Here is a 25774-nt window from a genome sequence, read left to right as displayed (position 1 = left end):
ATATATATATATATATATATATATATATATATATATTGTACCAAGAATGAACAAACTTCAAAAAAGATAAAACGAAGCGTTGTTGTGTAAAGTTACTAAATATAACTTTTATTATAATATAGACAGAATCAATTTAAATACACACACACACACACACCCACACACACACACACACCCACACACACACACACACATACACACATACATACATACATACATACATACATACATACATACATACATACATATATATATATTAGAGAGAGAGAGGGGGGGTGTAAATATTTATATAGTTATTTATTTAACAAGTTTAATATTGCGCAACTGTACCAAATCAAATAAAATTAATTTTCCCCACCCACAACATAAATGTATTAAATAAAAACTACTATTTATAATATTTATAGCGGTATATTTCGCTTTCATTTGTTAATGTTAATGTGTTAATTTTGTTTGTACTCAGAATGCGGAAAGGTTTTCACAGCAACTTCGGGAACAATTAATTCCACCTCTCATTTAGTGGACAGGAATGTCAGTCAAGATTGTAACTGGACCATATCTGCCCCTGTAGGACACGTGATTTCATTGAGGTAAAAAAAACAACCTTTTAATAAAGAGAACGATTTGAGATAACATTTTTTTTAGGCCATTACATTGAAAATATATATCAATATCAATTAATGATGAGGCATGTTTAGCTGTGAGGTATAAACTGCATGGCTATCTACCAAATGGCTCGAGCTCAAAACCCCACTCGATCTGACATGTCTTTGCTGAGCGCCTTAAGTCAGCAGGGAAACCTTCCAGATGACATCTCACCCACTGGTTTACAAAAAATATTGGACCATGGTGTACTGAGTAAGCTAAAAGCATGAAAGATATGCTATACAAAAATAGCACACACATATATATTTGGAGTTGCACACACTAAACCCCGAAGTTCAAAATAACAGTCTACACAGGCATTTGAACTCGACAACCATGGTTTTAAAAGCCAAGCGCTTGACCATTCAGCCACCAGACCACTGTTTACATTTATTGTTTAGGTAATTATACAATGTCTTTTCGCTTTAGGTTTCTGGCGATGAACTTGTGTTATTGGTGTTGTAGCTATGTTTACATCTATAACGGGAATCACACGAACTCCGTTATATGGAGCGGATCGTATTGGCCCAGTTCAAATTTGGTTAGGTCGTCTGGCAATGAAATGTTAATTGTGCAATACCCAGATTGGTGCGATAACAGGCGTGATTTCATCGGATTTACAGCCTCGTTTTGGACACACGGTATGATATTTTTAGTATTTACGGAAGCATGATATTGCAAAAGTGTATATCTTAATGCCTTGTGATTTATTACTTTGAAAATATCAAAATAGTTATTGTAACAACCATAACTATATTTTTTTAAATATAATTGTATGGGAACGATACATTTACAAATAGTTTAAAAATGAGTTTTAAAAATGAGTTAGTTATAAGATAGTTTAAAGAAGTGGCAGATCGTGTAACCAAATTAGAGATGAGGTTACTGCTAGAGAAGAACTGTATGTCCCCCTTTCTCCCAATACTAACAGTTAGCATTCATAAGGTGAAGGAAAGTTGTTCTTGCCTGTTAAGATCAACCCTATTAGAAACGTATTTGTTGAGACTAGTATTCATGTGACGAATATTGTCAGACTGTGACATTTATGATATTTATGAGCCAGATCCCTAGTACTCACGCCTTCTATATTGTAATATAACCAACGATGTATTTGTTTGTCCGAGAACAATCCTAGAATCTCCGCTCCAGTCTAGATCAATCCCACTCCCGCGCTTATTTCGCTCTCATGTATATGCTTCGCAAAATCTATGACCTTAACATATGACAATAATATGCGTAGTAAGTAATGGATGTAATTTAAGCGTGAGTGTGTAATGTTTAAATACGACTTTCCTATAGGGACCACCTTGGAATTAATTAATGTTAAACAAACTCCATTTGTCATTTTATTGTTTTTAAATAAAAGTAAAAGTTTTTAGTAAACAAACACTTTCACCGGTAAATAAATAATATATCACATGTTTCCTTTTTCTTAGATATGTTAGAATTTGTATTCTTATTGCGTAAGAACCATAAACCAATGACTATAGCATTATACCGTTTCCTGTTTTGATATATGTACACTATACATTAATAAATGAAACATATTATATCTTATTTTATAAAATAAAAACAACAAAAGAATGTCCTCCCAACATGTACGATGATAACTGTTCAACACCCTGTTCCTGTGACGTCAACAACACCATCGGAGGGTGTAACAGCATCACTGGATACTGCCCATGCAAGTCAGGATGGACAGGCAGTGACTGCTCTGTAGACATTGACGAATGTTCCCAGAACTATTTTCTTTGCCCAGACTATTCCCGTTGTCACAATCTACCAGGCAGCCACGAGTGTCGATGTAAACCTGGACTCGTCATGGGCTCCAACAACGTTTGCATCTGTAAGTAATGTCAAATAAAAAATCTTAAATCTTTCAGTTTTAGTTCTAATGGAAAGGAGACGACCACTTCGTTCAGGTCTTATGTAATAGTAGTTTAAAGGGTGAAGGTTTTCTTTAAGAATCGTGAGTGTTTTGGAAAGGCATCTTTTATGGAAAAGCTCTTTAAGAGATAGTAGCTGTGTTCGAGTGATATATGATGCTTTTTTAATTAGTCTATTTAGTCGGAATTCTTCTACATGGTATAACTACATGGTATAACTACATGGTATAACTTTGGGCTTTACTGTTTTGTCTATTTTCAATGTAACCACGCCTAAGTCACCTAGAGCGTCAGGGTTTTGATATTTGTTTCCTGTGGCTTCGACTTTGGCAATATATCGATCTTCATTTATGTGGATGAGTTCCATTTTCCTCTGTGCTGATAATCCTAGCAGGCATGTTAGATCATTTGGTACTACCACATACTCTACATTGAATTTCTCATTGGTCTTTAGATTGGTGGTTACCAACGTAGCTTTTCCTTTTGGCTCCATTACCGTCTTATTCCACATTGCTAATCTCTGGGACGTCGGTATTATCTTGTCTGGGCACACATAGTTTTCGTTTATGGTATTGACGTCGGCGGCACTGTCTACTTGAAATCTGACTCTTTGGTTGTTGATCATCATAACGGCCGTCATCCTATGCTTTTTGGGGCCATTCATTGCAGTTTTGAGTTTTGAGTGTACCTTCATCTTCTTCTGTGTCTGAGTCTATGTTGCTCTGTGTCTTTGCTTGAGTAATGCTGTATATTTTCTTTCTGTAGACAGAGGCAAAATGATTCCTGCCTCCACAAATTTGACACGATTTTCCCCAGGCCTAACATTTTTCTTTTATGAATTAATGGTCGCCCTTGCAAAATTTACATGTTTTCCTTTGTCTTGGCCCTTTGTCACTCTGTTGATATTCTTTTCTGTATTCTGGACCTGACTTAGATGTTGAGATTCTTTCAATTGTTGGTTTGTCCAAAAGTTTATTTCTTCCTTCTCTAATATCCTTCATTTGCCTTTTCATATATCCTACACACATCTATGCATTTCTGTAGGGTTGGTTTATCATCTTGCAACAGTTTCATCTTCAAGTGATCACTTCTAACCCCTAAGATAATTCGGTCCCTAAACAGACTCTCTTCTAGTTTAATCAAATTGCAGCTGCTTGCCAGTTTCTTCAGGGCAGTTATGTACGAGTCAATGCTCTCGTCCTCCTCTTATCTTCTCGTATTGAAGACATATCTCTCATATGTTTCGTTCGTTCTCCCAACGTAGAACTCTTCAAAACTCTTTAAAATTTCATTTATTTTTGTCTCCTGCCCTTTTCCAAATGAATCAAACACGACTGCTGCCTAACTTCCTATTACGGTCATTAGTGTTGTTACACGTATATCTTCTGTCTCTGTTATGAGTTTGGTCTTTTCATAGTCATCCCAGTCTCTGAATCTTTTCTTATTGGCCGCCATATTGTCTGTTTGCAATAGCGGTTGCGGTACTGGGAAATATCTGTTAGCAGTTGCCATTTTAGCTACTGTTTTGTTCTATTTTCTTTAAGTTTCTCTAGGTTATCGTTTACCTTTATTAGATGTGTACACCGCTGCCACCATGTTACGAAAGATAATTGAATATAAACAAACTTGAAATAACAACACTTTCAGATCATAACAAACAACTTTACTCAGCCATCTTGGCTACCTGAGTAGTGTCCCCTATCCATGGGCATAACTTTTCTCACCATATAACATTCCATCAACACTATTGATAGAAGGTACAGATGACAATCCATTGATTCCATTTATTCGGATTGTTGTAGAACATTTGTAATTTCTTGGCCAGTGTTGCATATTTCTTGCAGTCAGCATTTATTATAATAAATAAAAAGTTATATCAGGGTTTGAAATAACACGCTCATACTCAAGAAAGAACGATTGACAATTAAAGATAAAGTGAAAGATGGCCGTCAGGAGATAAGTTATCAGCGGCATGATCATAAATATTTTAATTGTCCTCATCTCTCAAAAGATTTCCACTAATTACACCACACCTTGGTCTTAAATGATAGGTAATCAGCCTAGAGCGGATTGATCATAATTATTCTATCGTACTTCTATCTCTCAAAAGATTTTCATTTTCCCTATTTCAACCACACCTTGGCCTTTGATCATTACATCACGCAATATGTGCAAGATAATATTTGCATCCCTATATCAAACAGAAACAGTATAACTAAATACTAACCTGGCATTACAATATATCTACTTATTTAAATTTAAAAAAATCATTTCTCAACAATTTGAAGAGTGGAGGGGAATACTAGAAACACTATAATAACATGTCCAAAATATGAAAAAGTATTTCTTAATAAACATATTCATATATTAGATGAAATGAGGGCTTAAAGGCAAAACCTTACCAACACAATTACACAATAATTAAGAAAAAAATATTTAATTGGAGAAATTTCCGATAGGCAAGGTCACAAAAATACATAGATCTAGATCTAGACATAATTTGATTTGTTGAGCTATGTCAATGTTGAAATGATGATGTATTTCAGATGATATAAACTCCACAAACTGCACCACAAGAAACTGCTCACACATGTGTGTCAACTATACGCCAGTAAACAAGACCTCCCCAGTAGATCAGTGTTATTGTCCAATAGGCAAGGAACTGGCCGGTGACCAATGTATCGGTAAGATGTAGGAAAAGAGTTGTAAAATGTTTTGTAAAATGTTTTACATGTTTCGGATGTTCCTTCAGAGTTGAAGATAGTTTACTTCCTAGTCCAAACCTCCCGCAGGACGACGGGGGATGGGAGCGGGCAGGATTTGAACCTTCGACCATCGATAAATCCGAACGATAGTCCAGCACGCAAACCGCACGACCAGGCAGACTTATTAGGTCACATTTATTATATTACATCGTCAATCTCAGCAGACACATACAATCCCTTACAATGACAAACAATGCACTTACATTTAATCAATCACACACACACACTAATATTAGTTTAAACTTTTTATGGAAATTTGATTTATGTGAAATGCTTTTTGAGTATTTTTACAATACCGTGCCTCATATTCTGTTTGACTGCCCCAGACTTGCTGATCTCCGTCTCGACAGGTCTGGGAAACCCAAAATTCTCGACCCGTATGGCGACATTTATGCACTACGCAAGACAGCAGGGTTTCTGTCCAGGGCTTTTGCAAGAGAGGATTTGAGCCTCTCAAGCCCTCACTCTAATGGAGTTATCTTATCTTATATAATACAGACGTTACTTCAAAAAAGAAGATGATTACGTCCTACGATGATGATGATGGTGATTCGATTCATAACTTCATAGAACCTGGAACCTTCTTGGTGGGGGGATGGACATGGATCTCTGTTATGAAAATTATATTTTGTATCGGTTGTCATTCTTATGTTTACATGTGCTTGTAACTTATCCGTAAGAATGTGTTCACGAAATGTGTGTTGTGTAGTCATTCAGTGTATTAAAGCTATACTTAGCAAACATGGTTTTCGACTGTGTTATCATTATGTTTATAACAATGTAATACACTGAATCAAAACTGTGAAGTTGTAAGAATTTCGAAATGGATAGGATATTTCGGCCAGAGAAGTTTGACATCGAGCCCACAGCACCTCAAGCAGCAGAGCATTGGCAGCACTGGTATGAAACTTTTAAAAACTTTGTATCAGTAGATAAGCTTGATACTAGGAAACTACTGATAAACTATATCTCTCCTGCTGTATACCAAATGATAATTGATAAAGAGACATTCGATGAAGCAATCCAGACTCTAAATTGCATCTACATACAACCAAAGAATGAGATGTTTGCTAGGCACAGGTTAGCTACTTGCAAACAAGAGCAAGGTCAAACGATAGACGCCTGATGCAGAAATTAAGAATTCTATCCAAAGATTGCAAACTTCAAAGCGGTGACTGCTGAACAACACCGAGAAGAGGCTATTAGAGATTCGTTTATCAATGGACTAGTGTCCAACAGCATTCGAAAACGTCTACTTGAAAAGACTGTTTTGAGTTTAAAGGACGCCTTCGAGGAGGCTCGCTTACTGGAACATGCTTATCAGCACTCATTACAATATGAATCATCACAGCCGGAAACAAAATTCTTTGGCCACACCCTCGCCAAATGTAATGATTCCTCAGAGTGCAAGCAATTTACACATACATGAAGTAAATGCATTAGCTAACAAGTGTTATTTTTTGCGGCAGGGTTAAGCATCCTCGCTCTCGATGTCCTGCAAGGGAAGCGACATTCAATCAGTGCTTCAATAAGGGTCATTTTCAAAAAGTATGCAAATCGAAATGTTCAACAGTTTTGGCTATAGCTACTGTGCAGCCTTTGAGTTTAAACAAATCTACGATACCGATTTTCATCAACGATGTGCAATTTAAAGCAATAGTAGACACTGGGAGCTGTGAAAGCTATATTTCAACGCACATTGCTAAGCAGCACAAATGGCCGACATGTTCCTCAGGCAACAGAATCTTTATGGCTTCCACCCATCTATCTCGAATCACTCAAAGACATATCTACGCTAACATATGACTCAAAAATGAACGATACAAAGGAGTTAAATTTTCTCTACTAGACAATTTGTGCTCCGACGTCATTCTTGGACTTGACTTTATAAGTTTGCACCAAAACTTGTTTATTCCTTTCGATGGTCAGAAACCCTCGTTGTGCCTAAATACTCTCCAGCCAGCGAGGGTAGAAGCTCCTAGCCTATTTAGTAATCTGTCACCAAACTGTATTCCAGTGGTTACAGTGTCTCGCAGATACTCAATTCCAGATAGAAAATTTATAGCGAAGGAAATTCAACAACTGATAAAGGATGAGGTTATTGAACTATCTAAGTCTCCCTGGCGAGCACACGTCCTAATCACAACAAATGACAGACATAAGAAAAGAATGGTTATAGACTACAGTCAAACCATAAACCGGTTCACTCTCCAGACGCCTACCCTATGCCCAGAATTGATGAACTAGCAGAAACATTTTCCCAGTACTCTGTATATAGCACTTTAGACCTGAAAAGTGTATACCATCAGATTCCCATAAAAGAAGAGGAAAGGCGTTCACAGCCTTCGAAGCATGTGGGAAACTGGATAAATTCCGTCGGATTCCGTTTGGCGTTACGAATGGAGTCGCCTGTTTTCAGCGTACTATTGACAAAATCATCGAAGACGAACGACTCACTGACACTTTTGCTTATGTGGACAATGTGACCATCTGCGGTCAGGACTCTGAATCTCACGACCAAAACCTACAGCGCTTTCTTGACAGTGCTCAAAAGTATGGAATCACTTTTAAAGAAACAAAAAGTGAAATGAGCACTACTTAAGTGAGACTGTTAGGATACGAGATTTCCAAAGGACAACTCAAGCCGGATCCTGAGAGATTTCGCGCTCTAAGGAAATTACCAGTACCAGTGAACAGAAACGAGTAGTGGGTCTTCTGGCTTACTACTCACAGTGGATACTTAACTTATCAACAAAAATAAGCCTGTTAACAAGAAATCAGCAATTTCCTGTCTCTAAAGAAGTCAAAAGAACATTTGAAAGTTTGAAAAATGAGCTTGAAAAAGCCGCCGGGTATACTATAGATCCGAATCGCCCTTTAACCGTTGAGACGGATGCTTCTGATATAGCCATTGCGGCTACCCTCAACCAAGTTGGCCGGCCCGTTGCTTTCTTCTCTCGCTCATTAACAAAAAGTGAAAGAAAACATTCTTCAGTTGAGAAAGAAGCATATGCCATTGTTGAGTCGTTGAGGAAATGGAAACATTTCTTAGTTGGTAAAGCGTTCACACTTGTTACGGATCAGCGATCTGTCTCTTTCATGTATAACAGGTCAAACAAGGGAAAAAATTAAAAATGAAAAAAATCCAGAGGTGGATACTAGAACTCTCGTGTTTCCACTATGACGTCATCTATCGCCCTCGCAAGCAGAACACTGTAGCTGATACATTTACCAGAAACTATCTATCGGCCTCAATGAACTATTTGGTCTACCCAATCACCAAAAATAAAACGAACACATGTACCTATTTAACCTTCTTCTTCTTCTTCTTCTTCTTCGTTCTCACTTTTACATTAGAACGTTCAGATGACTAGACCAATTTAACCTAATTTTAGGAGTATTAAATTATTGAAAACTACAGTGTATAGCTATTTGTATTTCATTTTAGACTTTGTTGTGTCACCCTCATACAGTTCACTAAAGAAGGGTATTGTAGTAACCTATAAAATTTATTATATGCATTATATATTGATATGTTGTATGCATTGACTTAAAGCAATAGAAGCTTTATAAACAAATTAAATTAGTTTTTTTTTTCAACATAGATTGCACCGATTGGAAATATGGACCTGACTGTGAACTAAGCACCAGCTGTTTTAGAAATCATACAGCGAAATACAACTCCTACAATGGTCAATGTTTTTGTTATCCTAACTGGACAGATGCCTATTGCGAATACGACTTTGATGAGTGTTACTATGGGACATACACCTGCCAGCCTCACGCATTATGTTCCAATACATATGGCGGCTACGTGTGCTATTGTAATGAACAATATGGTTACATTGAAGTAACAAATTCAACATGCGAACATATCGGTAAGTTTGGCAATTTATCAGTATTTCAACAAATATTTCTTTTCTTACGTTTCCTTGGTGCTTTCTTTCTTGCTGGTTTAATAAATTAAAAAAAAAAACAAAAAAAAAATAAAAAATAAAAGGAAAACCTTCTTTTTTAAAATAAAGTAATTAAGATAGAAAGAGTCCATAAAAGGTACCCAAAAAGTTTGCAGACTTGACTGAAGTGGTAGTATAAGCTGAATTAGTCCCTTTTATAGATTGTCGTCTGAGGCTTTAGCTTAGTGAACACAAAATGAGATAGAAACAATATATAATTATACAATCTTCCATGTTCATAGACTTTTCGCTAGTAGATGCCATTGGCTTGAGAAGCCTGATAAGGCTTTAGTCCAAAAGTTCGAATTCAGGTCGTTCCCTTTATTAAATATATTTAAAAAGCGATCATTTAGATACCCCGTTCTTTCTACCCCCTACCCTTTCCCAGAACTGGTCCAGACAAGGGATAGGAACATGGCGCATTGAGAAAGCTAAAAGCAAGAAATTGCGCTAAACAAAAACAATTGGTAAAAAAAAATCATTATCACAAAGATTTATTATTGTTAGTCTAGAATAGATCTATTACAAATTTAATTACATGAATGATCCATTCTAATTGATACACCTACTATGCTATTCTTTCGAAGTATTTTATTTTTACTTTGCTTGTTACAAGATAAGATTTATTAGTAGTAGATTAGATTACATTACATTAGATTAGTAGATGACTATTTTTATTATATTTTCTCTAGATTGCAAAAAGACATTTACCAATGAAACCGGCGCTATCATCAATTACTTTTACAATAGATGGTTTGTTATACAAAACTCTAGTTGCTCATGGCTAATCAGTGTTAGAAGTGACTATGTCATATCTCTCAGGTAAGTCTATCCGTAATTGTAGAAGTCGCTAAAATTAAGCGACGGATTACCGAAAACATCTAGGTCTATATATTTTTAAATTTTAATAATAATATAAATCTAATGTGCTAATTAACTATATTAGAATGTGCGCCCTGTGTTTGGGAACCCTCAACCCATGAAAACAAAGAAACTAGAACAGACGTAAAATAGAGTCGTGAGTGTAACTAGTGGCGGACTGAAAGGGTTAATGTGTGTGCGGCCTACTGATACACACGACTCAGGCCAATCACACAGGTCAACGGGTCAACGGCTGTCGATAGACAAGGGACAGTACTGCTAGTTCACGCAAGTATGACCTGAGTTGTGGTCATGTGATCAAGAGCCTTCACGGTCGAGAGACAGTGTGTTGACAAGTCCAGAACAGCAAGGCCTAAGGACTGTGGTACCTTGAGAGTCGTTGAAAATGTAGCTGTACGAGCTAGAGAGACTAGTCATGTTAAGTTAGGCAGTTCTGTCAAGTTCAAGAAAGCATTTGAATTTGATGTAGCCAATTGTGTTGAATTGGCTGTCGATGTATTTGTAAATTAAATCGCCACTTTGTTACTTGAAGCTCTTGTTGTCAAGTTCTTGTGTTAGAAGGTTAGATCTGATTGAGAAGATCGTAACAATATGTACATTTGCACAAGTAACAATGCACCATTGCTATTGCAGTGTCCAATTCCGTGTCTTCCCAGAACATTACTCCAGGTTTTCTAGTCAGAGCCTACCCTGGCATTGAAGTCGCCCAGTATTATGAGTTTGTCTGTTTTGGGCGTTTTGATTATTGCAGAGTTCAGATCCGAGTAGAAGCTTTCCTTAATGTTGTCTTGGTTGGACATAGTTGGGGCATAAACACTAATAAGAGTTGCATGTCGCCTTGAGGTCAGGGGTAGGCGTAATGTCATTAGACGGTCATTTATGCCTTTTGGTAATCCTGCTAACTTGTTGACTAATTTGGATTTCACTGCTAAGCCAACACCAGCTTCACGCCTTTCCTCGCTATTTTTGTCAATCCAGAAGAACGTGTAGCCTGCGCCAACTTCTGTTAACTGTCCTTCTTCTGCAAGTCGCGTTTCACTCAGGGCAGCAATATCTACATTGTATCTGGCTAGTACGACGTTCAGGACGGTTTGATTCGGCACGGTCGAGTGCGGACATTCCAGGCGCCGAGTGTGAGTTCATGTGTTTTAATTTGTTTTTTCCGTGTTGCTCGTGCCAGTGCTGCTTTTGGCAGACTTAATGAACAAGTGTGGCAACGAAGAGAACTCAGCATATCCACTTAACTGAAGGTCTACAGTGCTTTAGTCCTCCCGTCACTCCTATATGCATCAGAGTCCTGGACCCAATATTCCCGTCACACCAAAAAGCTAAACTCCTTCCACCTACGCTGTCTAAGGAGCATCCATAAATTGTGTTGGTCCGACCACATACCAGACACAGAAATCCTAAGACTGTCCAACATGACCAGTATCAATGCGACAGTTAAAGGGTCCCAACTTCGATGGGCGGGACATGTTGTCCGCATGCCAGACAACCGCCTTCCCAAACGACTTCTGTATGGGGAGCTGTGTGCAGGAAAGCGCTCCCAGAGAGGCCAATATAAGCGCTACAAAGACACTCTCAAGAGCTCCTTCAAGGAATTCGATATCAACATTCACAGCTGGGAAGCATTAGCTCTATATCGCTCCTCATGGCGTAAGGCTGTGAGTCTCGGAGTCTCAAGATTTGAAGCAAGAAGAAAAAGGCCTATCTGCAACTGACCAAGCCTACCCATGCCACGTATGCGGCCGGCTTTTTAAAGCGAGGATTGGACTTTACAGTCATCTTCGAGTCCATAGGAAATGAGAAATGTGCTCATCTTCGACAACGAAGGAGGAGATATATATATATATATATATATATATATATATATATATATATATATATATATATATATATAGCGCGTCAGTGCAACGCCGCTTGTGTTTACGTAATAAATGGAGTTCCTAATATGTCTTCCCTCTTAAACAATAATTTCAAATTTGTATAATGTAAATATTCTACAGTGAGATTTTTAAGATAGTGAATAGTTGTAAAATTGGTGTATTTTGAAAAAAAAAACTGCTTGCATAGTTGATTAAAAAAATATTTTTTTTACTTTCAGAAAAGAAAAAAAGTAAAATTTGCATCAGAACTTTGAAAGGTCTAAAATATCATGATGTTAGATTTTCAATATCTTTTCCCTTTTACGAGATCTAAACAGGACGGATTGACGGACTAACAGACATTCCACACAAAACTAATAGCATCTTTTCCCCTGGAGCTAAAAATAAATTCTCCACTTGCTTTATTTCTTTCCGTATTTTATGATTAACATCTTGCAGTTCACGAGATAAATATGAAAAACTACTTATTAATTGTTGTTTTATATTATGTTCCACTTAGGCCTATATGTATTCTAAATAGATTTTCTCTCTTAAAAAAAAAAGAGTAAACATTGGTTTGTAAATGTAGTAGTTAATACCGGTATTATATAACTTACATAACTTAGCAATATAATTGTAAAAAGAAATATCTAAAACCGTTTGCATATATGTGTTAAAAATATGGTAAATAGTTATCTCCCTTACTAAATCGCCTTCTGTGTTTGTTACTATTAATAGTGAATAGTTGTAAAAATGGTGTAATTTTATGAAAAATCATTGCATAGTTGATTTTAAAAATTAAAATTTTCACTTTCAGAAAAGAAAAGAGTAGCCACTGCATCAGAACTTTGAATGATCTAAAATACCCTGATGTCGGACAGACAGTCCACTCAAAACTAATGCCGTCTATTCCCATTTCGGGGGCCGCTAATAAATTGTAAAATACAGATTTCCTTATCAATTTAAGTTTGGAAGCTAAGAGCTTTACCACTCAGCCACCATGAGGAGTCTCCTGTTCATATCCCGGAAGAAAACTGCGATGCGAGTTTAAGATTCCCCCCCCCCCCCAACCGAGTCCACTCTACTCTATTTGGTTATGGGTACTTGACATTATTAGCGACAAAGTATAGCAGGTTAGTCGTTTTGCTGGCCACATGGCACCCTCGTTATCCATAAGACACAGAAACAGATGACGTTTACATCATCTACCCCAAAGGTCGCAATGTCTGAAAGGGTCATTTTACTTTGAAAAAAAAAAATCTAATGCTTTTTGCAGATTCTCAACATTCTACATAGAAAGTAGCTATGGCTGTCAAAACCAATATTTTGAAATATATGATGGTAATAGCGCTTCAAGTCGTCGCATTGGCCGTTACTGTGGCAGTGGCATCCCCAATGTCATCCGAACAACAGGGAATAATATGCTGGTTACATATGTTTCCTATTCCAGCTATTATAACTACTATTATTACGGAAACTTTTATGCAACATACACATCACACAGTAAGTTGTTTTGAATTCTTTCACATAATATATTCATTTAGACGATATTTATAAAAATATGGTTACCAGACACACAAATGAGGGCAACAAAGTACACCAAAACAAAACCAACAAAGGTTACAAAGATAGTTTGTGTGGAAACAATTAAATGATGATTGAGGATATATTGTTCAATGTAAACCTGGCTTAACTGATGTTATTGATCTAATTGATAGTGATCTCTCATTCAAGACCTTAAGGAAGAAGCTTTACCTTTTGGTTATGCCTTTAAATTGTTAAAATATTGTCCAGATGCTGCATAATACTATGGGCTAATGAATTTTTGACCCAGAGATCTCAGAGGGTTAGGGTAAACAATGTTATATCAAATGAACGCATAGTTAACACAGGGGCGCCCCAGGGGGGCTGTGACATCGCCATTGTGGTTCATTTTGTACACCAATGATTTTCAATCCGATTGTCCTTTTTGCTCCTTCACAAAATTCGCTGATAATGCGGCTCTTCTTGCCGTGCTTTCAGAGAGCTCAGACGTAAATGAGTATTTCAAAGAAATAGAACACATTGAAAAATACTGTAAAGATAATTTTTTATTATTAAATGTAAAAAAACCAAAGAAATGATAATCGATTTTCGTAGGGACAAGAAGGAAAATGATATTGTTTCTGTAGCTGGAGAGACTATTGAAATTGTGCAAACCTTTAAATACCTTGGTACTATCCTAGACAATAAACTAAATTTTACTACAAATACTGATTATATTAGCAAAATAGGGCAGCAAAGATTACGATTACTAAGAAAACTGTCCTCCTTTAATGTTAGCGAAAAGGCTTTGGCTATGTTTTATCACGCTCATATCTGCAATATTTTAAGTTTCAATATCACTGCCTGGTATGGCAATCTGAGCATTAAAAATAAAAATAAACTTTATAGAATCCTAAATGCTGCTGGTAAAATCATTGGCAAAAAAAAAAAAAACCCATTTGGGCAGTTGTTTGAGACAAACATCTATAAAAAAGCTAACAAGATCCTCGAAATAAAGAATCACCCTTTGTGTCAGGATTTTGTGATTTTACCATCACAAAAGAGATACAAGACACCGATAGCAAAGACAAACAGACACAAACACTCTTTTGTTCCCCTGGCAATCAAATCATTATATAAGAACAATCTGGTATAAGCTTTGTCACATGTAAATTATGAGTGAGTCTGGTGTGAATGTACACTTTGGTGTCTTATAGTTATAATGTTTTTTGTTTGGTGTAATGCACAAATTGTAAGACAAATTTCCATACGGACAATAAAGATTATTATTATTATTATTATATGAAATACTGAGATTTTCTATAATTATTAAAGTTTTATTTCCTTGAGGCTATACATAGTAAGGCTATACGTAGTTTTAAAGTTGTAAATGATTTTTGTTAAACGATCACAAGCTATTACATTTAAAGAACTTAAAAATAATTACAGCCTGTCGAAACTTTACGTATGGAAAGGAGTCCTGTGATAAAAACTGTCGCTGCGTGAAAGAAAACACTCAGTTCTGTGACAACATTAATGGAGAGTGTATCTGCAAGCCGGGCTGGACGTCTGGAGACTGTTCTGTTGATGTGAATGAATGTCTGGGCACCAACAACAAAGTCTGCCCACCAAATTCTGACTGTGTCAATACTAAAGGAAGTTACAGGTGCAACTGTCACTTGGGGTACAAGTTTAATGTGACCACTGCAAAGTGTGAAGGTACTAGCATATACACTTTTTTTGGTTTCAATATAAGATTTTATTTGTCTTCAAATACAAAAAAAAATCTAATAAAATACTCAGAAAAACATAAAGATAGATGCATATTCCTAGTTCCATATGCTAGGACACATTTGTACAAATGCTCCTTCTTCCCTAGTGCTATTAGAGCTTGGAATGGGTTGTCTAAGCCAGGCAGGAAAACCAGTGACTTAGCAGAATTTCAGTCATTGGTTAACATGCATGACTAGATGCATGACGCGTAGGACGTAATCATCTTCTTTTTTGAAGTAGGCCTACCGTCTGTATTATATAAGATAAGATAATAGAACTTAGTGCCGCCACTGATTCACGCCAAGTCCTCTCTGAAGGTTCCACAATGGCATCGACCATTACTACGATTATGTCGTGTCACAAAAGTAGACCTGAACCATTATACTTGTTATAAGTGGCCGGAGGCCGCGCTAACCATGGGGAATTTCTTCATATTCCATACTGTTAACGCCACAAAGCCGTGTAAAGACTGACACTTATTAAACCGCAATGATGGCGGCATTTTGTGGAACGGCCTTGCTGACTAGATGAACTGCATCTTTATTTCTCTCACACGTGAGTCAATTAAATAAAAAAAGCCAAACAAATGCAACCACACGTGAAAAACATGTTTGATGGCGCATGTAGAAATTCCTGTGGTCTTGTTGAACTGGACTCCAATAATTTAATATTCTAAAAGCAATAAAGTGAAACAGATTTTTTTTTTTTTAACTTTTGGTCAAATGAGTTAATTTCACTGACCTATTTATTTTTGTAAATGTAGGCCTACTTAACATGAAATTAGTTAATCTTTGGTTTTCTCCTTCCATCATATTCCATGGTGTGTTGTTTACTTACCTAATTATATGCTACTTCTCAACACCTATAATACCATGCGAATATTATAATCAAGCACATAGATTTTAGATCTAATGTCTAATGTAACATTTTTGTTTTAGAAAGCTCTGACTGTGTTGTAAAACCCTGCTCACACACGTGTTACGTCATCAGTCCTGGTAATGAGCAATGTGTTTGTCCTGATGGCCTTAAACTTGATGAAGGGACCAATACGACCTGTGTTGGTAAGGTTTAAAATTAGAAATGTATTAAGTCTACATAGAACTAGCCTAACTAGGTTTTTGGATCTATAAACTATAGGCTATAATATTAACTAGGAGATATTCTTAAAAGATAAAAAGATCTACATAGGTTGTAGATCTATAGACTATAGGCCTATTAATCTATATATAGATCTAGGATTTATTCTTAAAAGTAAAAGGGTTTCTTAAATTCTTTCCTGGACTGGCGTCCTTAGAAAATGGAATGGGTTGCCTGAATCAGCTAGGGAAACCAATGACTTGGCAGAATTTAAGTCATTGATTAACAAAAATAATTAACATGCATGACTACATTTCTAGAGCCATTATAGATTGACCTAGGACACGCGTCACACGCAGACTAGAGCTAGACTAGATTTAGATTTAGATGCATAAATGGCATAAATATAGAAATCTAGATCTAATCATCTACATTTTTGATGTAACGTCTGTATTTTATAAGATGAACCAATTTAATCTAAGTATAGATGACCTTCTGTTTTGAAGGAACATCTATTATTATAAAATTAATATTGATTTAAATATTGTTATTCTGTTTTCATACACAGTTCCATACTATCCCTATGGCATGGAAGTCGGAGATTCACTACTTTCAGACGACTATGTTTCTGTTGGCTCAATCCATGTCAGTAAACCTATACAGTTCAGTACTGGAGCCCCATTCGGCAATCAGTACCAAACATCAGCATTTGTAAGTAGGCCTACAATTAAACTTAAAATGGAGTCTATATGACCTAACTATTTGCCCATAGTGTAATTAAAACTTTTTATAATGCTTTTTCTTTAACTTCATGTATTTTTAGATAATGTATTAGACCCATGGCAAATGAAAAATAAATATTTGATATAGGTTTAGGCTCTGTAATTATTTAGGAAAAATAAGGTAAACATTGTTATTATCAAAGTATTTGGTTAATTTGCATTAATATTTTAGTAATATGTTCAGAATAATAAAAAAATAATCTTTTGTATATCATATTTGTCCACAGATTTTCTCAAATGGAGTTATAGGTTTCAATGACTACATGTTCACAATAGGTGGCATCACAGATATCGGTAAACTCACCAACCTAAACATTGTTGCTCCATATTTGACCAATATCAATCCAAAACTTGGTAAGATATGACAGAATGATTACCTGATCATGTGGTATGTGTTATAGACTGTCATCTTGACAGTCCTTAGTTTAAACCATGCCTGCCCCATTCTCCCACCATCCTGGGTTTGGTAAAGGATGTAAAAATCTTAAATTTTGAAGTAACACCCGAAATGTGCATAACAAAAACAAACTTTTACAATGTCTCAGGGATCATCCACAAATTCATAGCTTAGAACCTTGATAGTAAATGCATGATAGTATATCTCAATTTGAATAGATGAAGTCACTTACTGACTACTTAGATTTCAGCTCTGCAGTCAATTAAATTTATGGAAGAAAAAAAAATAGTGAACATATTCTAGAGTAGATATTACTAGATATTCAAAAGAGAAGATAATCACATCCTATGAATTTTATGTGTCAAATCTAGATGCTTGTTAATCAGTGAATTAAACTCTGCTAAGTCATTGGTTTTCCTGGCTGATTCATACAGCCCATTGCATTATTTAACATAACTAGGAAAGAAGAAGCACTTATAGGATATTGTCCTAGCATATACGGAATAAGAAATGAGCCATAATCTTTGTCTTTATGAGTACTTTATTAGGTTAATTTTTTGGAATTTCTAAATTATGGTACAGTGTTTCATGTATTATTGTTAATTTTTTTATTCTTAATGGTGTTAAATATGAATATTTGTTTTTTTATCAATCTAACTGATCTATTTCATGTTGGTTCTACCAGTTTCTTTAAATGTTTTCTTGAGTTGAGGGGTCCAAAACAGAGAATGCATAATCTAGTATTGACCTAACTAAGGCTAAATAGCACTTAGTTTTATAAAGATAAACTACCTAAATCACTATTTTTTTCAGAAAGTTGCCTTAACACTTAATTTAATAACTACGTTTGTAAAAGAATTTATTACTTTATCACATTACCTAAACTATAGTAATTGAGATTTTTTAGTTTCATAAAAGCCATACAAATTATTTGATCTTTAACAGATAAGTGATTCATTATCTGCCTCAACTCATCATGTTGCCTGTTCAATTCTTTTTGTTTGCTCACACTGATGCTGGTTCTGCCATTCGGGGGCAAACTGTCTCAACAAAGATCTGTCACTGGCAATGTCTGAAGCCTCCTCCAACCTGGTGTCCACTGTTCTGAGGTCCTCCATGAAAGTCTGGCAGCACGTTATATGAGGACGTCCCTGTCTGCACTTTCCTCTTATTTCCCTCCATGTAATCGCAACTGGTATGTGTAGTTCATTTTGTCGGAGAACATGTCCTACAAACCTCATGCAACGCTGTCACAACCTCAATAAGTGTTCGACTCCTAGTTTGGCAAAGGATTTCCTTGTTTGAGACCCGATCTGTATAACTGAATCCCAAAATCTGTCTCAGCCAATTATGTTGAACCACATTTAGTATTTTCTCAATTTTGGCAGATGTCTTCCACGTCTCACATACATATGCTGCTGTTGGGATGACAAATGTGTTAAGAAGGTGTATGGTATGTGTAGTTCATTTTGTCGGAGAACATGTCCTACAAACCTCATGCAACGCTTTCACAACCTCAATAAGTGTTCGACTCCTAGTTTGGCAAAGGATTTCCTTGTTTGAGACCCGATCTGTATAACTGAATCCCAAAATCTGTCTCAGCCAATTATGTTGAACCACATTTAGTATTTTCTCAATTTTGGCAGATGTCTTCCACGTCTCACATACATATGCTGCTGTTGGGATGACAAATGTGTTAAGAAGGTGTATTTTTGTCTCAAGTCCAATGGCTTAGAAAAACAGGACAGTTCATTATTAAAGAAGAAAGAACAGACAAACAGGAAAAATTAGCAGAAAAAATGATTTGATGTGAAGGGTTTATTTAATTTTTGTGCATGATTAACACATGAAAAACATGGTTGGCTGCCTGGCCAAGTGGTATTCACTTTATGACTGTCTTCACAATAAACCCAAGATCAAACCTCAATCATAATTATCTTCTGCCATCCTGATTGAGGTTTGGGCTAGAGTGTAATAATTTGTCATTTCTGAAATCTTGATCTGAAAAGTGCATGCGAAAAATCTTTTTTATTATTAATCTGATCTGGGTAACTTCATTGTCAGTTGTATTATTTTATTGACATTTCTCTTTCTCATTTTAGGCCACGTCTATTACCACCTTTATGACACGTTTGGGAATCAATTTGAAGATGTTGTACAAAAATTTGACAATCCAAAGATGGCTGAAATATTGACAAGAGCCAAGAAGGATGTGACAGAGTATCGTGGCTTAGTAGATTTTAAAGTCAACAATGTCTTAATAACTACTTGGGTTAATGTACAACCATTTTCTCTAAATAATAAAGTAAGTAGTTTTTATATATCATTACAATATTATTGCTAAGTAGCAATTATCTCAGCCAACAAAGAGAGATAATCAAAAAAAGGACAAAAAAATGCTTTATGAGATAATCCATTATCTATTGTGTAATTCTGAGATTTTTTAATTTTTTTTTCTGCCCTCTCACTTTGTTGGACAGTTGGGGAAACAAACAAGATCTCTCAACTGCCATTCTCAATTCTTCTGTCTTTTATCAGAAAGTCTTTTTTGCTTGACAGGTCTTTCATTCCTTGATGTCTTACCGTCTCTTCTTTTGTCTGTCTCTCCTTCATTTCCCTGCTACTGTTCTCTGCAGAAAGTTTAAATATATACCAGGGTTCGTAGCCACCTTGAAAACCTGGAAAACACCTTGAATTTCATATTAAATTCAAGGCCTTGAAAAAGCCTTGAATTTCGTAAAAAACGGGGAAAAAACCTTGAATTTTAAAACTGGACCTTGAGTTCTTTCCCTCCCGATACCTGGAGTTTATTTTCGTTTTTTTCCCGGTTACATTGAGCTGACCAGTGACGACGCGTCTACACCGCCTTTCACCCACTTGTGAAGGGCGACCTCGTGATTGAAAACGACCTTGGCTCAAGCAAGCATTTCACTTAGCACTATTTTCCTTTCACTGTTACCACTGAAGACGCGCTAGATCTAGTCTGTAGTGACTATTGTCTATAACTAGAGCAATTAGCAGCCTAATGTGAAGGCTACACCCCTCCGGGCCCTCCCTCGCCGAAAATCTTCTTCTTGTAATAGTAAGAGTGACTTCGCGTGGAAAGTCCGTATATCATCTTATCTTTGTGTCTTTCTGAGTATTTTATTAGATTTTGCATTTGGAGATTATGATTCAGTATTCAAGTATAATTGCTACCGCTACTTTACTTTTGAGTCTTCTCACGATCCATCCTTCTCATCTAGCTAGAAATAGTATCTAGATTTAGATCTAAGTTAGATCTAGTGAAGATAATTCGCGCTTAACCTGAAAACTCCGTGAATTTTAGTTAATTTAAGGATCTAGGTACAGGTACATCTAATGTCTAGATTGCTCTAGAAATATTCTAGATTTACGCTAAATCACTAGAATCTAGTGAAGATAATTCTCTCACAGCCGTTAAAAGTCCGCGAAGTTTAGTGACATTGAGTTAGAATCTATAGAGTCTATATATACGATAGATTCAGTGAAGATAATTCGCACACAGCCGTGAAAAGTCCGCCAATTTAGTGACTTAATTAGATCTAAACTGTAGAAGCAGTGACAGCCGTGAAAAGTCCGCGAAGTTAGTGACTTAGATCTAGACTCGATTCAGTGAAAATAATTCACACACAGCCGTGAAAAGTCCTCGAATTTTAGGGACGAGATTTACGGTGATTCAGTGAAGATAATTCGAAAAAAGTCCGCGAATTTAGTGACTTAGACTTAGATCTAGACTTAATTTACGCTAATCCAATAGAATAGAGTGAAGATAATTCACAGCCGTGAAAAGTCCGCGAATTTAGTGACTTAAATTAGAGTCTAGTCTAGATCTACTGTAGATTTAACGAAAATATTTTGCACACAGCTGTAGAAAAGCCCGTAGAGTTATTTTGGTTGTAATTTACTTAAAACTGATGGAAAGCAAGTCAACTGCTATAGTAGGCCTAAGAAATATTTTTTTTACAAATCTATGTCAATTTAAGAAAATTTCCAACTTCAGATTGCGACAGTTTTAGCTGAATTACATCTCATATTTTTAAAAAGTTATTCTTCTGTAGTGCAAGCTTGTGTGTGTTTTCTAATGTATTAAAAAGTTGCATTTAAATGCTTAGGAAACACTAGAGATGAATTCTTTTTTTTTTTTGGAGGTATGATTTCAACTTATCAGCATACATTTTAATGAGGGTTTTTTAATTTAATATTTAATATTTATATATATTGCTTGCTATGGTGCGATGCATACCTTAAAAATCTAAAACTCTACCTTGAAAACCTGGAAAATCATTAATGAAATTGGCTATAAACCCTGATATACAACCTCGAGGTTTTCTTACAATTGTAAGAGAGTTGATAGTAGTCAGAAGGTCATCATTAGGCCCAATCTTTGTTGTGGTCCTGTTTTAGAGATTTAATTTGATATCTTGTAGCTTTATAGCAGGGACAGAAGAACTAGCTGACTTAATGATGTGCTTAGACAAGACTTCTGCAGCATATGGTATGCAAATAAGTGCCTAAAAAAACTCAAATTATGACCAATAGACAACAGGCTTTATAAGGGGCATCATTATTGAAGGTGAAAAGCTGACTAGTCTCAGTAGTTTTAAATACCTTGGAGCTATTGTCTCAGATGAGGAAACTAAACTTGAACTTCTGGCTTGAATTGTAGAGTCCACAGCACTTGCACTTGCAAAACTCAAAACAATATGGAGAGACTAAGGCATAGGTCTTCTGGGCTCGCAAATACCTTCCTTCAGGGATCAGTACCATGGGAAAGTAGAGAAGGCAGACAGCAAAAGTGATGGGAAGACAACACAAAAGAAAAAGGTTCAATTCAAGGCAAAAGATGGAAAGGAATGGAGAATGACAGTTGACAAATCTTGTGTGGTGTCCCAAAGGTCCAACAGACTAAGGGATAGGTGAACGTGAAGCATCATTAAAAAACCCACCCTAGTGTTTATCTTTTCCTACAACACATGGTTGACAGTACAAAATTAAAATTCTTTTTACTTGCCCTAAACTAAAGCCTAATACTTATTGTTTTTACTTTCTACTCATTTTACTATTACTCTTTTCCTTTAATTTGAAGTAAAAAAGTATTTGAACTTAATGAACTATCAAAACTTATTTTAAAAACAAAACATTACAATAAAAGAAGTAAAGCCTTTAGGTCATTGAAGCACCTTTAACCTTTTTTTTTATTATTAATTATGTTACAGAATAATATTCGTATAATAGTTAAAATTTTTTTTTACTTTTTCAACAGGCGTCAGAAGTGAATACTTTCCAAGCAATTTACATCAGTGGTTGGGAGACTGCTAAAATATTTGGGCAGACTATAGCTTTGGGTAACTTTCTAACAAATCTTTAATTTTAATGCCTAATTGTAAAGTTTTATAGTAAATAATTCTAAAGCTGTATTTAATTGGCTGCAGATGTCAGTTCTAACTGATAGCTATGGAGAGAGTTTTCTAGTAGGCTTGGAATATTGCCATCAGGAGAAAAACCTTCATTAGATGTCATTTATTATTCTGCTTTTTCTATTTGAACCTGATTATGAGTTGTGCATCATTTAATTTTGATCATTTACTTGTTTCCCAAAGGATTAATGTGTGTTTCTATTATCAAATGTAATTTTTGCTCACAATAATGCATAATATCTCTATTTCCCATTAGATGAAGAATCTGCTTATGTAATCTTTCTTTATCAATATGGAAAGATGAAATGGGACCATGTGCCAGGAAGGGTCGTAAGCATTGGAACCACGGGAACAAACTTAAATATTCTCAAAGATTTAAACACACCACTAGTAGCGATGCTGGACAGAGTTCCTGGAAACACTGGTATCTATATCATTTTACATTACAGTATAGTATAAAAGATATATTTTCTAAACAAGTATGTCAAAGTTCTGACTTCCACATTCTCTATACTTACAGACATAAACATATATATACAATCGTAACATCTACTACTATGTTAAGCATTACATTTGTAAACAGAAATGTACATACTTTTTTTCAGGCTATAAAGGAGTTGTCAGCTTTGAAGTAGGCAGAGTTTATGGAAATGCTCAGTCTTGTAACAGATATGTCTGTGATAATGTTAACTTTCTAAACAATGGAAGATACCAACATGAGAAAAATGAATTGTATAGATGCCCATGCACTTTGGAAAGGCTTGGTAACCAATGGCAGTTGTTTGAAACACGAGGACTGTCTCATAAAATTTACTGCTATGCTATTAGCCCTGTTGCAAAACGCAGACTACTCAGAAACAACATAAGGAATGAGGTTGGCTTTCTTTTTATTTACAAACATGACTCAAAAATTAACATTCCATTGCAATGTGTTTTTAAATTTGTATTCTAATACTCTTAACTGAAATATATTTTTATATATAAGGCTTTATTTTAAAATCATAAATTATAAGCAAAGCCAAGTTCAACTGTTTCTTTAACTAAGTATTTATAAAAAAATGATTATTTACCTAGTTATCTAACAATTAAAATTCCCTCATCAGATACTTTTCCTCTGTTTAATGCTTCAGGGAATTAAAACTTTTAAATTCTGTGTGGAAATACTTTCATGATCAGATCTAAATTTAGATAATTTTGTTTGGTAGTGTTAGATAGCTAGTTTAGTTAGTTGGGTTACGCACTTTAATGTACTGGCAGTGAACGGATATTTTAGAATGACGACATAGACTTTGGGGTTAGAGGTTAAGATTGACGTTTAGAAATCAGTTACCGCTAGATTCTCAAGGGGATATTACGTTCTATAGTGACAGACAAGACTGTGGCCCATTCTGTAATAAACGTTTGTTTGAAGTTCACCTTGAGTCAACTTGGTCATTGAGTCTGTGTTCCTGTTCAGTACCTTATCTATCTATTTGTGCATGAGGAACTCGCAGATTGAAAATACATCATACAAGGTACGCACGCACTTAGTCTACATAAGTATATTTAGAAATACTTCAACTACATCTGACTACACATGCATCCGTTACAGTAGTTAAATGTGGTATTTCTTGAACAGCCAGAAAGGATGTGTTTAATTTGATCAAACTCTTTGGTATTAACATTGTATCATTGTATCAAGTATCCTGCTATGCTATTTAGATTTTCAATTTTCTTTGTTACAGCTATGTTGCTATAAATGGGTTAAACCAGAGAGTGATGATTGGAAAGAATGGTTAAGAACCTGGAGAGAAGCCACCTACTTGCCACCATCACCAAACTCTGGGCACATTCTAGTCAGAGACCCCTGGGACTACAACTATTTTGCCATTGAAAACTTGTACATGCATCAGATGTGTTGTAACAGTAAAGAGAAATACTGTAACAGGTTCTACAAACTGTTCTCTGACATGGGGTGTTCTAACTTTGTAACCTTTGTTCCCCGTAAGTTTGATGGAGTGTTATAACTTTATTACATTTGTTCAACTTTAGTTTTACAAATTTTAGTGTATTCTGCAATGATGGTGTTAGAAATTAATTGCCTTTATTGACAACTTATTATTCAAATGTATTTATCAAATGTATAGCAAGTAAGTAAGAAGTTTGAACCAGGTACCATTGAGATAACCAGATGACAATTCAGTGCACATACCACACAACCAGGCAACCATCTGCAATACCCTACAGCCTATTTTGCAGATAATGATTGGATTACTTTTTTTTTTTTTTACCAATTTGTAATTAGCATTTAGTATGACCAGCTGCAAAATGACCTTGAGCCACCTGGGCTTATGTAAAACTATTTTTTATTTTGGATAAATGTAGAGATTCCTTTTACATCTTTCATCAACTTGTTTTGAACCAGTCTGAGAGATCCTATATAGGTGGTCAAAATATTTAATATATTTAAAATAAAAAAATTACCATGGATTCTTATATTAGTTTTACACTTTATCAGCATATAATATATTTATCTCTGAATCACCTCATAGCTTTTTAAAATGTTTAAATTAGAACATTTGTATCAGACTTCAGGTAGTTGTCTTTGCTGCAACTGTAACTGGATAATTGGGATGCACATTCAGACTCTATAGGTAGTAGGGGTGCACATGAATATCTGCATGAGCCAGATCCAACCAGATAGTAAAGTAAGATATCTGCACATCCATGACCAGATGTGACATCTGGATCATTACACTTTACTTTCCCTGAGCACCTGGGTCAAATCGCCCCTCAACTGTCACC

The 25774-nt window shown here is 35.7% G+C and overlaps 1 protein-coding gene across 2 annotated transcripts in view; it reads left to right on the top strand.

The window, feature by feature from the left end:
• Positions 1–25774, top strand: part of LOC106056134 (uncharacterized) — a 69843-nt gene that overhangs the window by 9579 nt on the left and 34490 nt on the right. The window contains exons 8-23 of one of the 2 annotated variants that reach the window (XM_056045468.1): positions 464–590; positions 1075–1286; positions 2228–2491; positions 5078–5215; positions 8902–9174; positions 9945–10074; positions 13276–13502; positions 14973–15242; positions 16235–16357; positions 16942–17084; positions 17383–17509; positions 19655–19857; positions 22837–22918; positions 23247–23414; positions 23596–23864; positions 24715–24973. In XM_056045468.1, the coding sequence (XP_055901443.1) occupies positions 464–590; positions 1075–1286; positions 2228–2491; positions 5078–5215; positions 8902–9174; positions 9945–10074; positions 13276–13502; positions 14973–15242; positions 16235–16357; positions 16942–17084; positions 17383–17509; positions 19655–19857; positions 22837–22918; positions 23247–23414; positions 23596–23864; positions 24715–24973 (3015 nt within the window). The remainder of the gene's footprint in view (positions 1–463; positions 591–1074; positions 1287–2227; positions 2492–5077; positions 5216–8901; positions 9175–9944; positions 10075–13275; positions 13503–14972; positions 15243–16234; positions 16358–16941; positions 17085–17382; positions 17510–19654; positions 19858–22836; positions 22919–23246; positions 23415–23595; positions 23865–24714; positions 24974–25774) is intronic. The other variant, XM_056045469.1, reaches the window with a different exon arrangement.

Source organism: Biomphalaria glabrata, chromosome 11 (assembly GCF_947242115.1).
Source record: "Biomphalaria glabrata chromosome 11, xgBioGlab47.1, whole genome shotgun sequence".
Lineage (NCBI taxonomy): Eukaryota > Metazoa > Mollusca > Gastropoda > Planorbidae > Biomphalaria > Biomphalaria glabrata.
The sequence above is the reverse complement of the archived record's forward strand: the minus strand, read 5'-3'. Positions and strand labels throughout refer to the sequence as shown.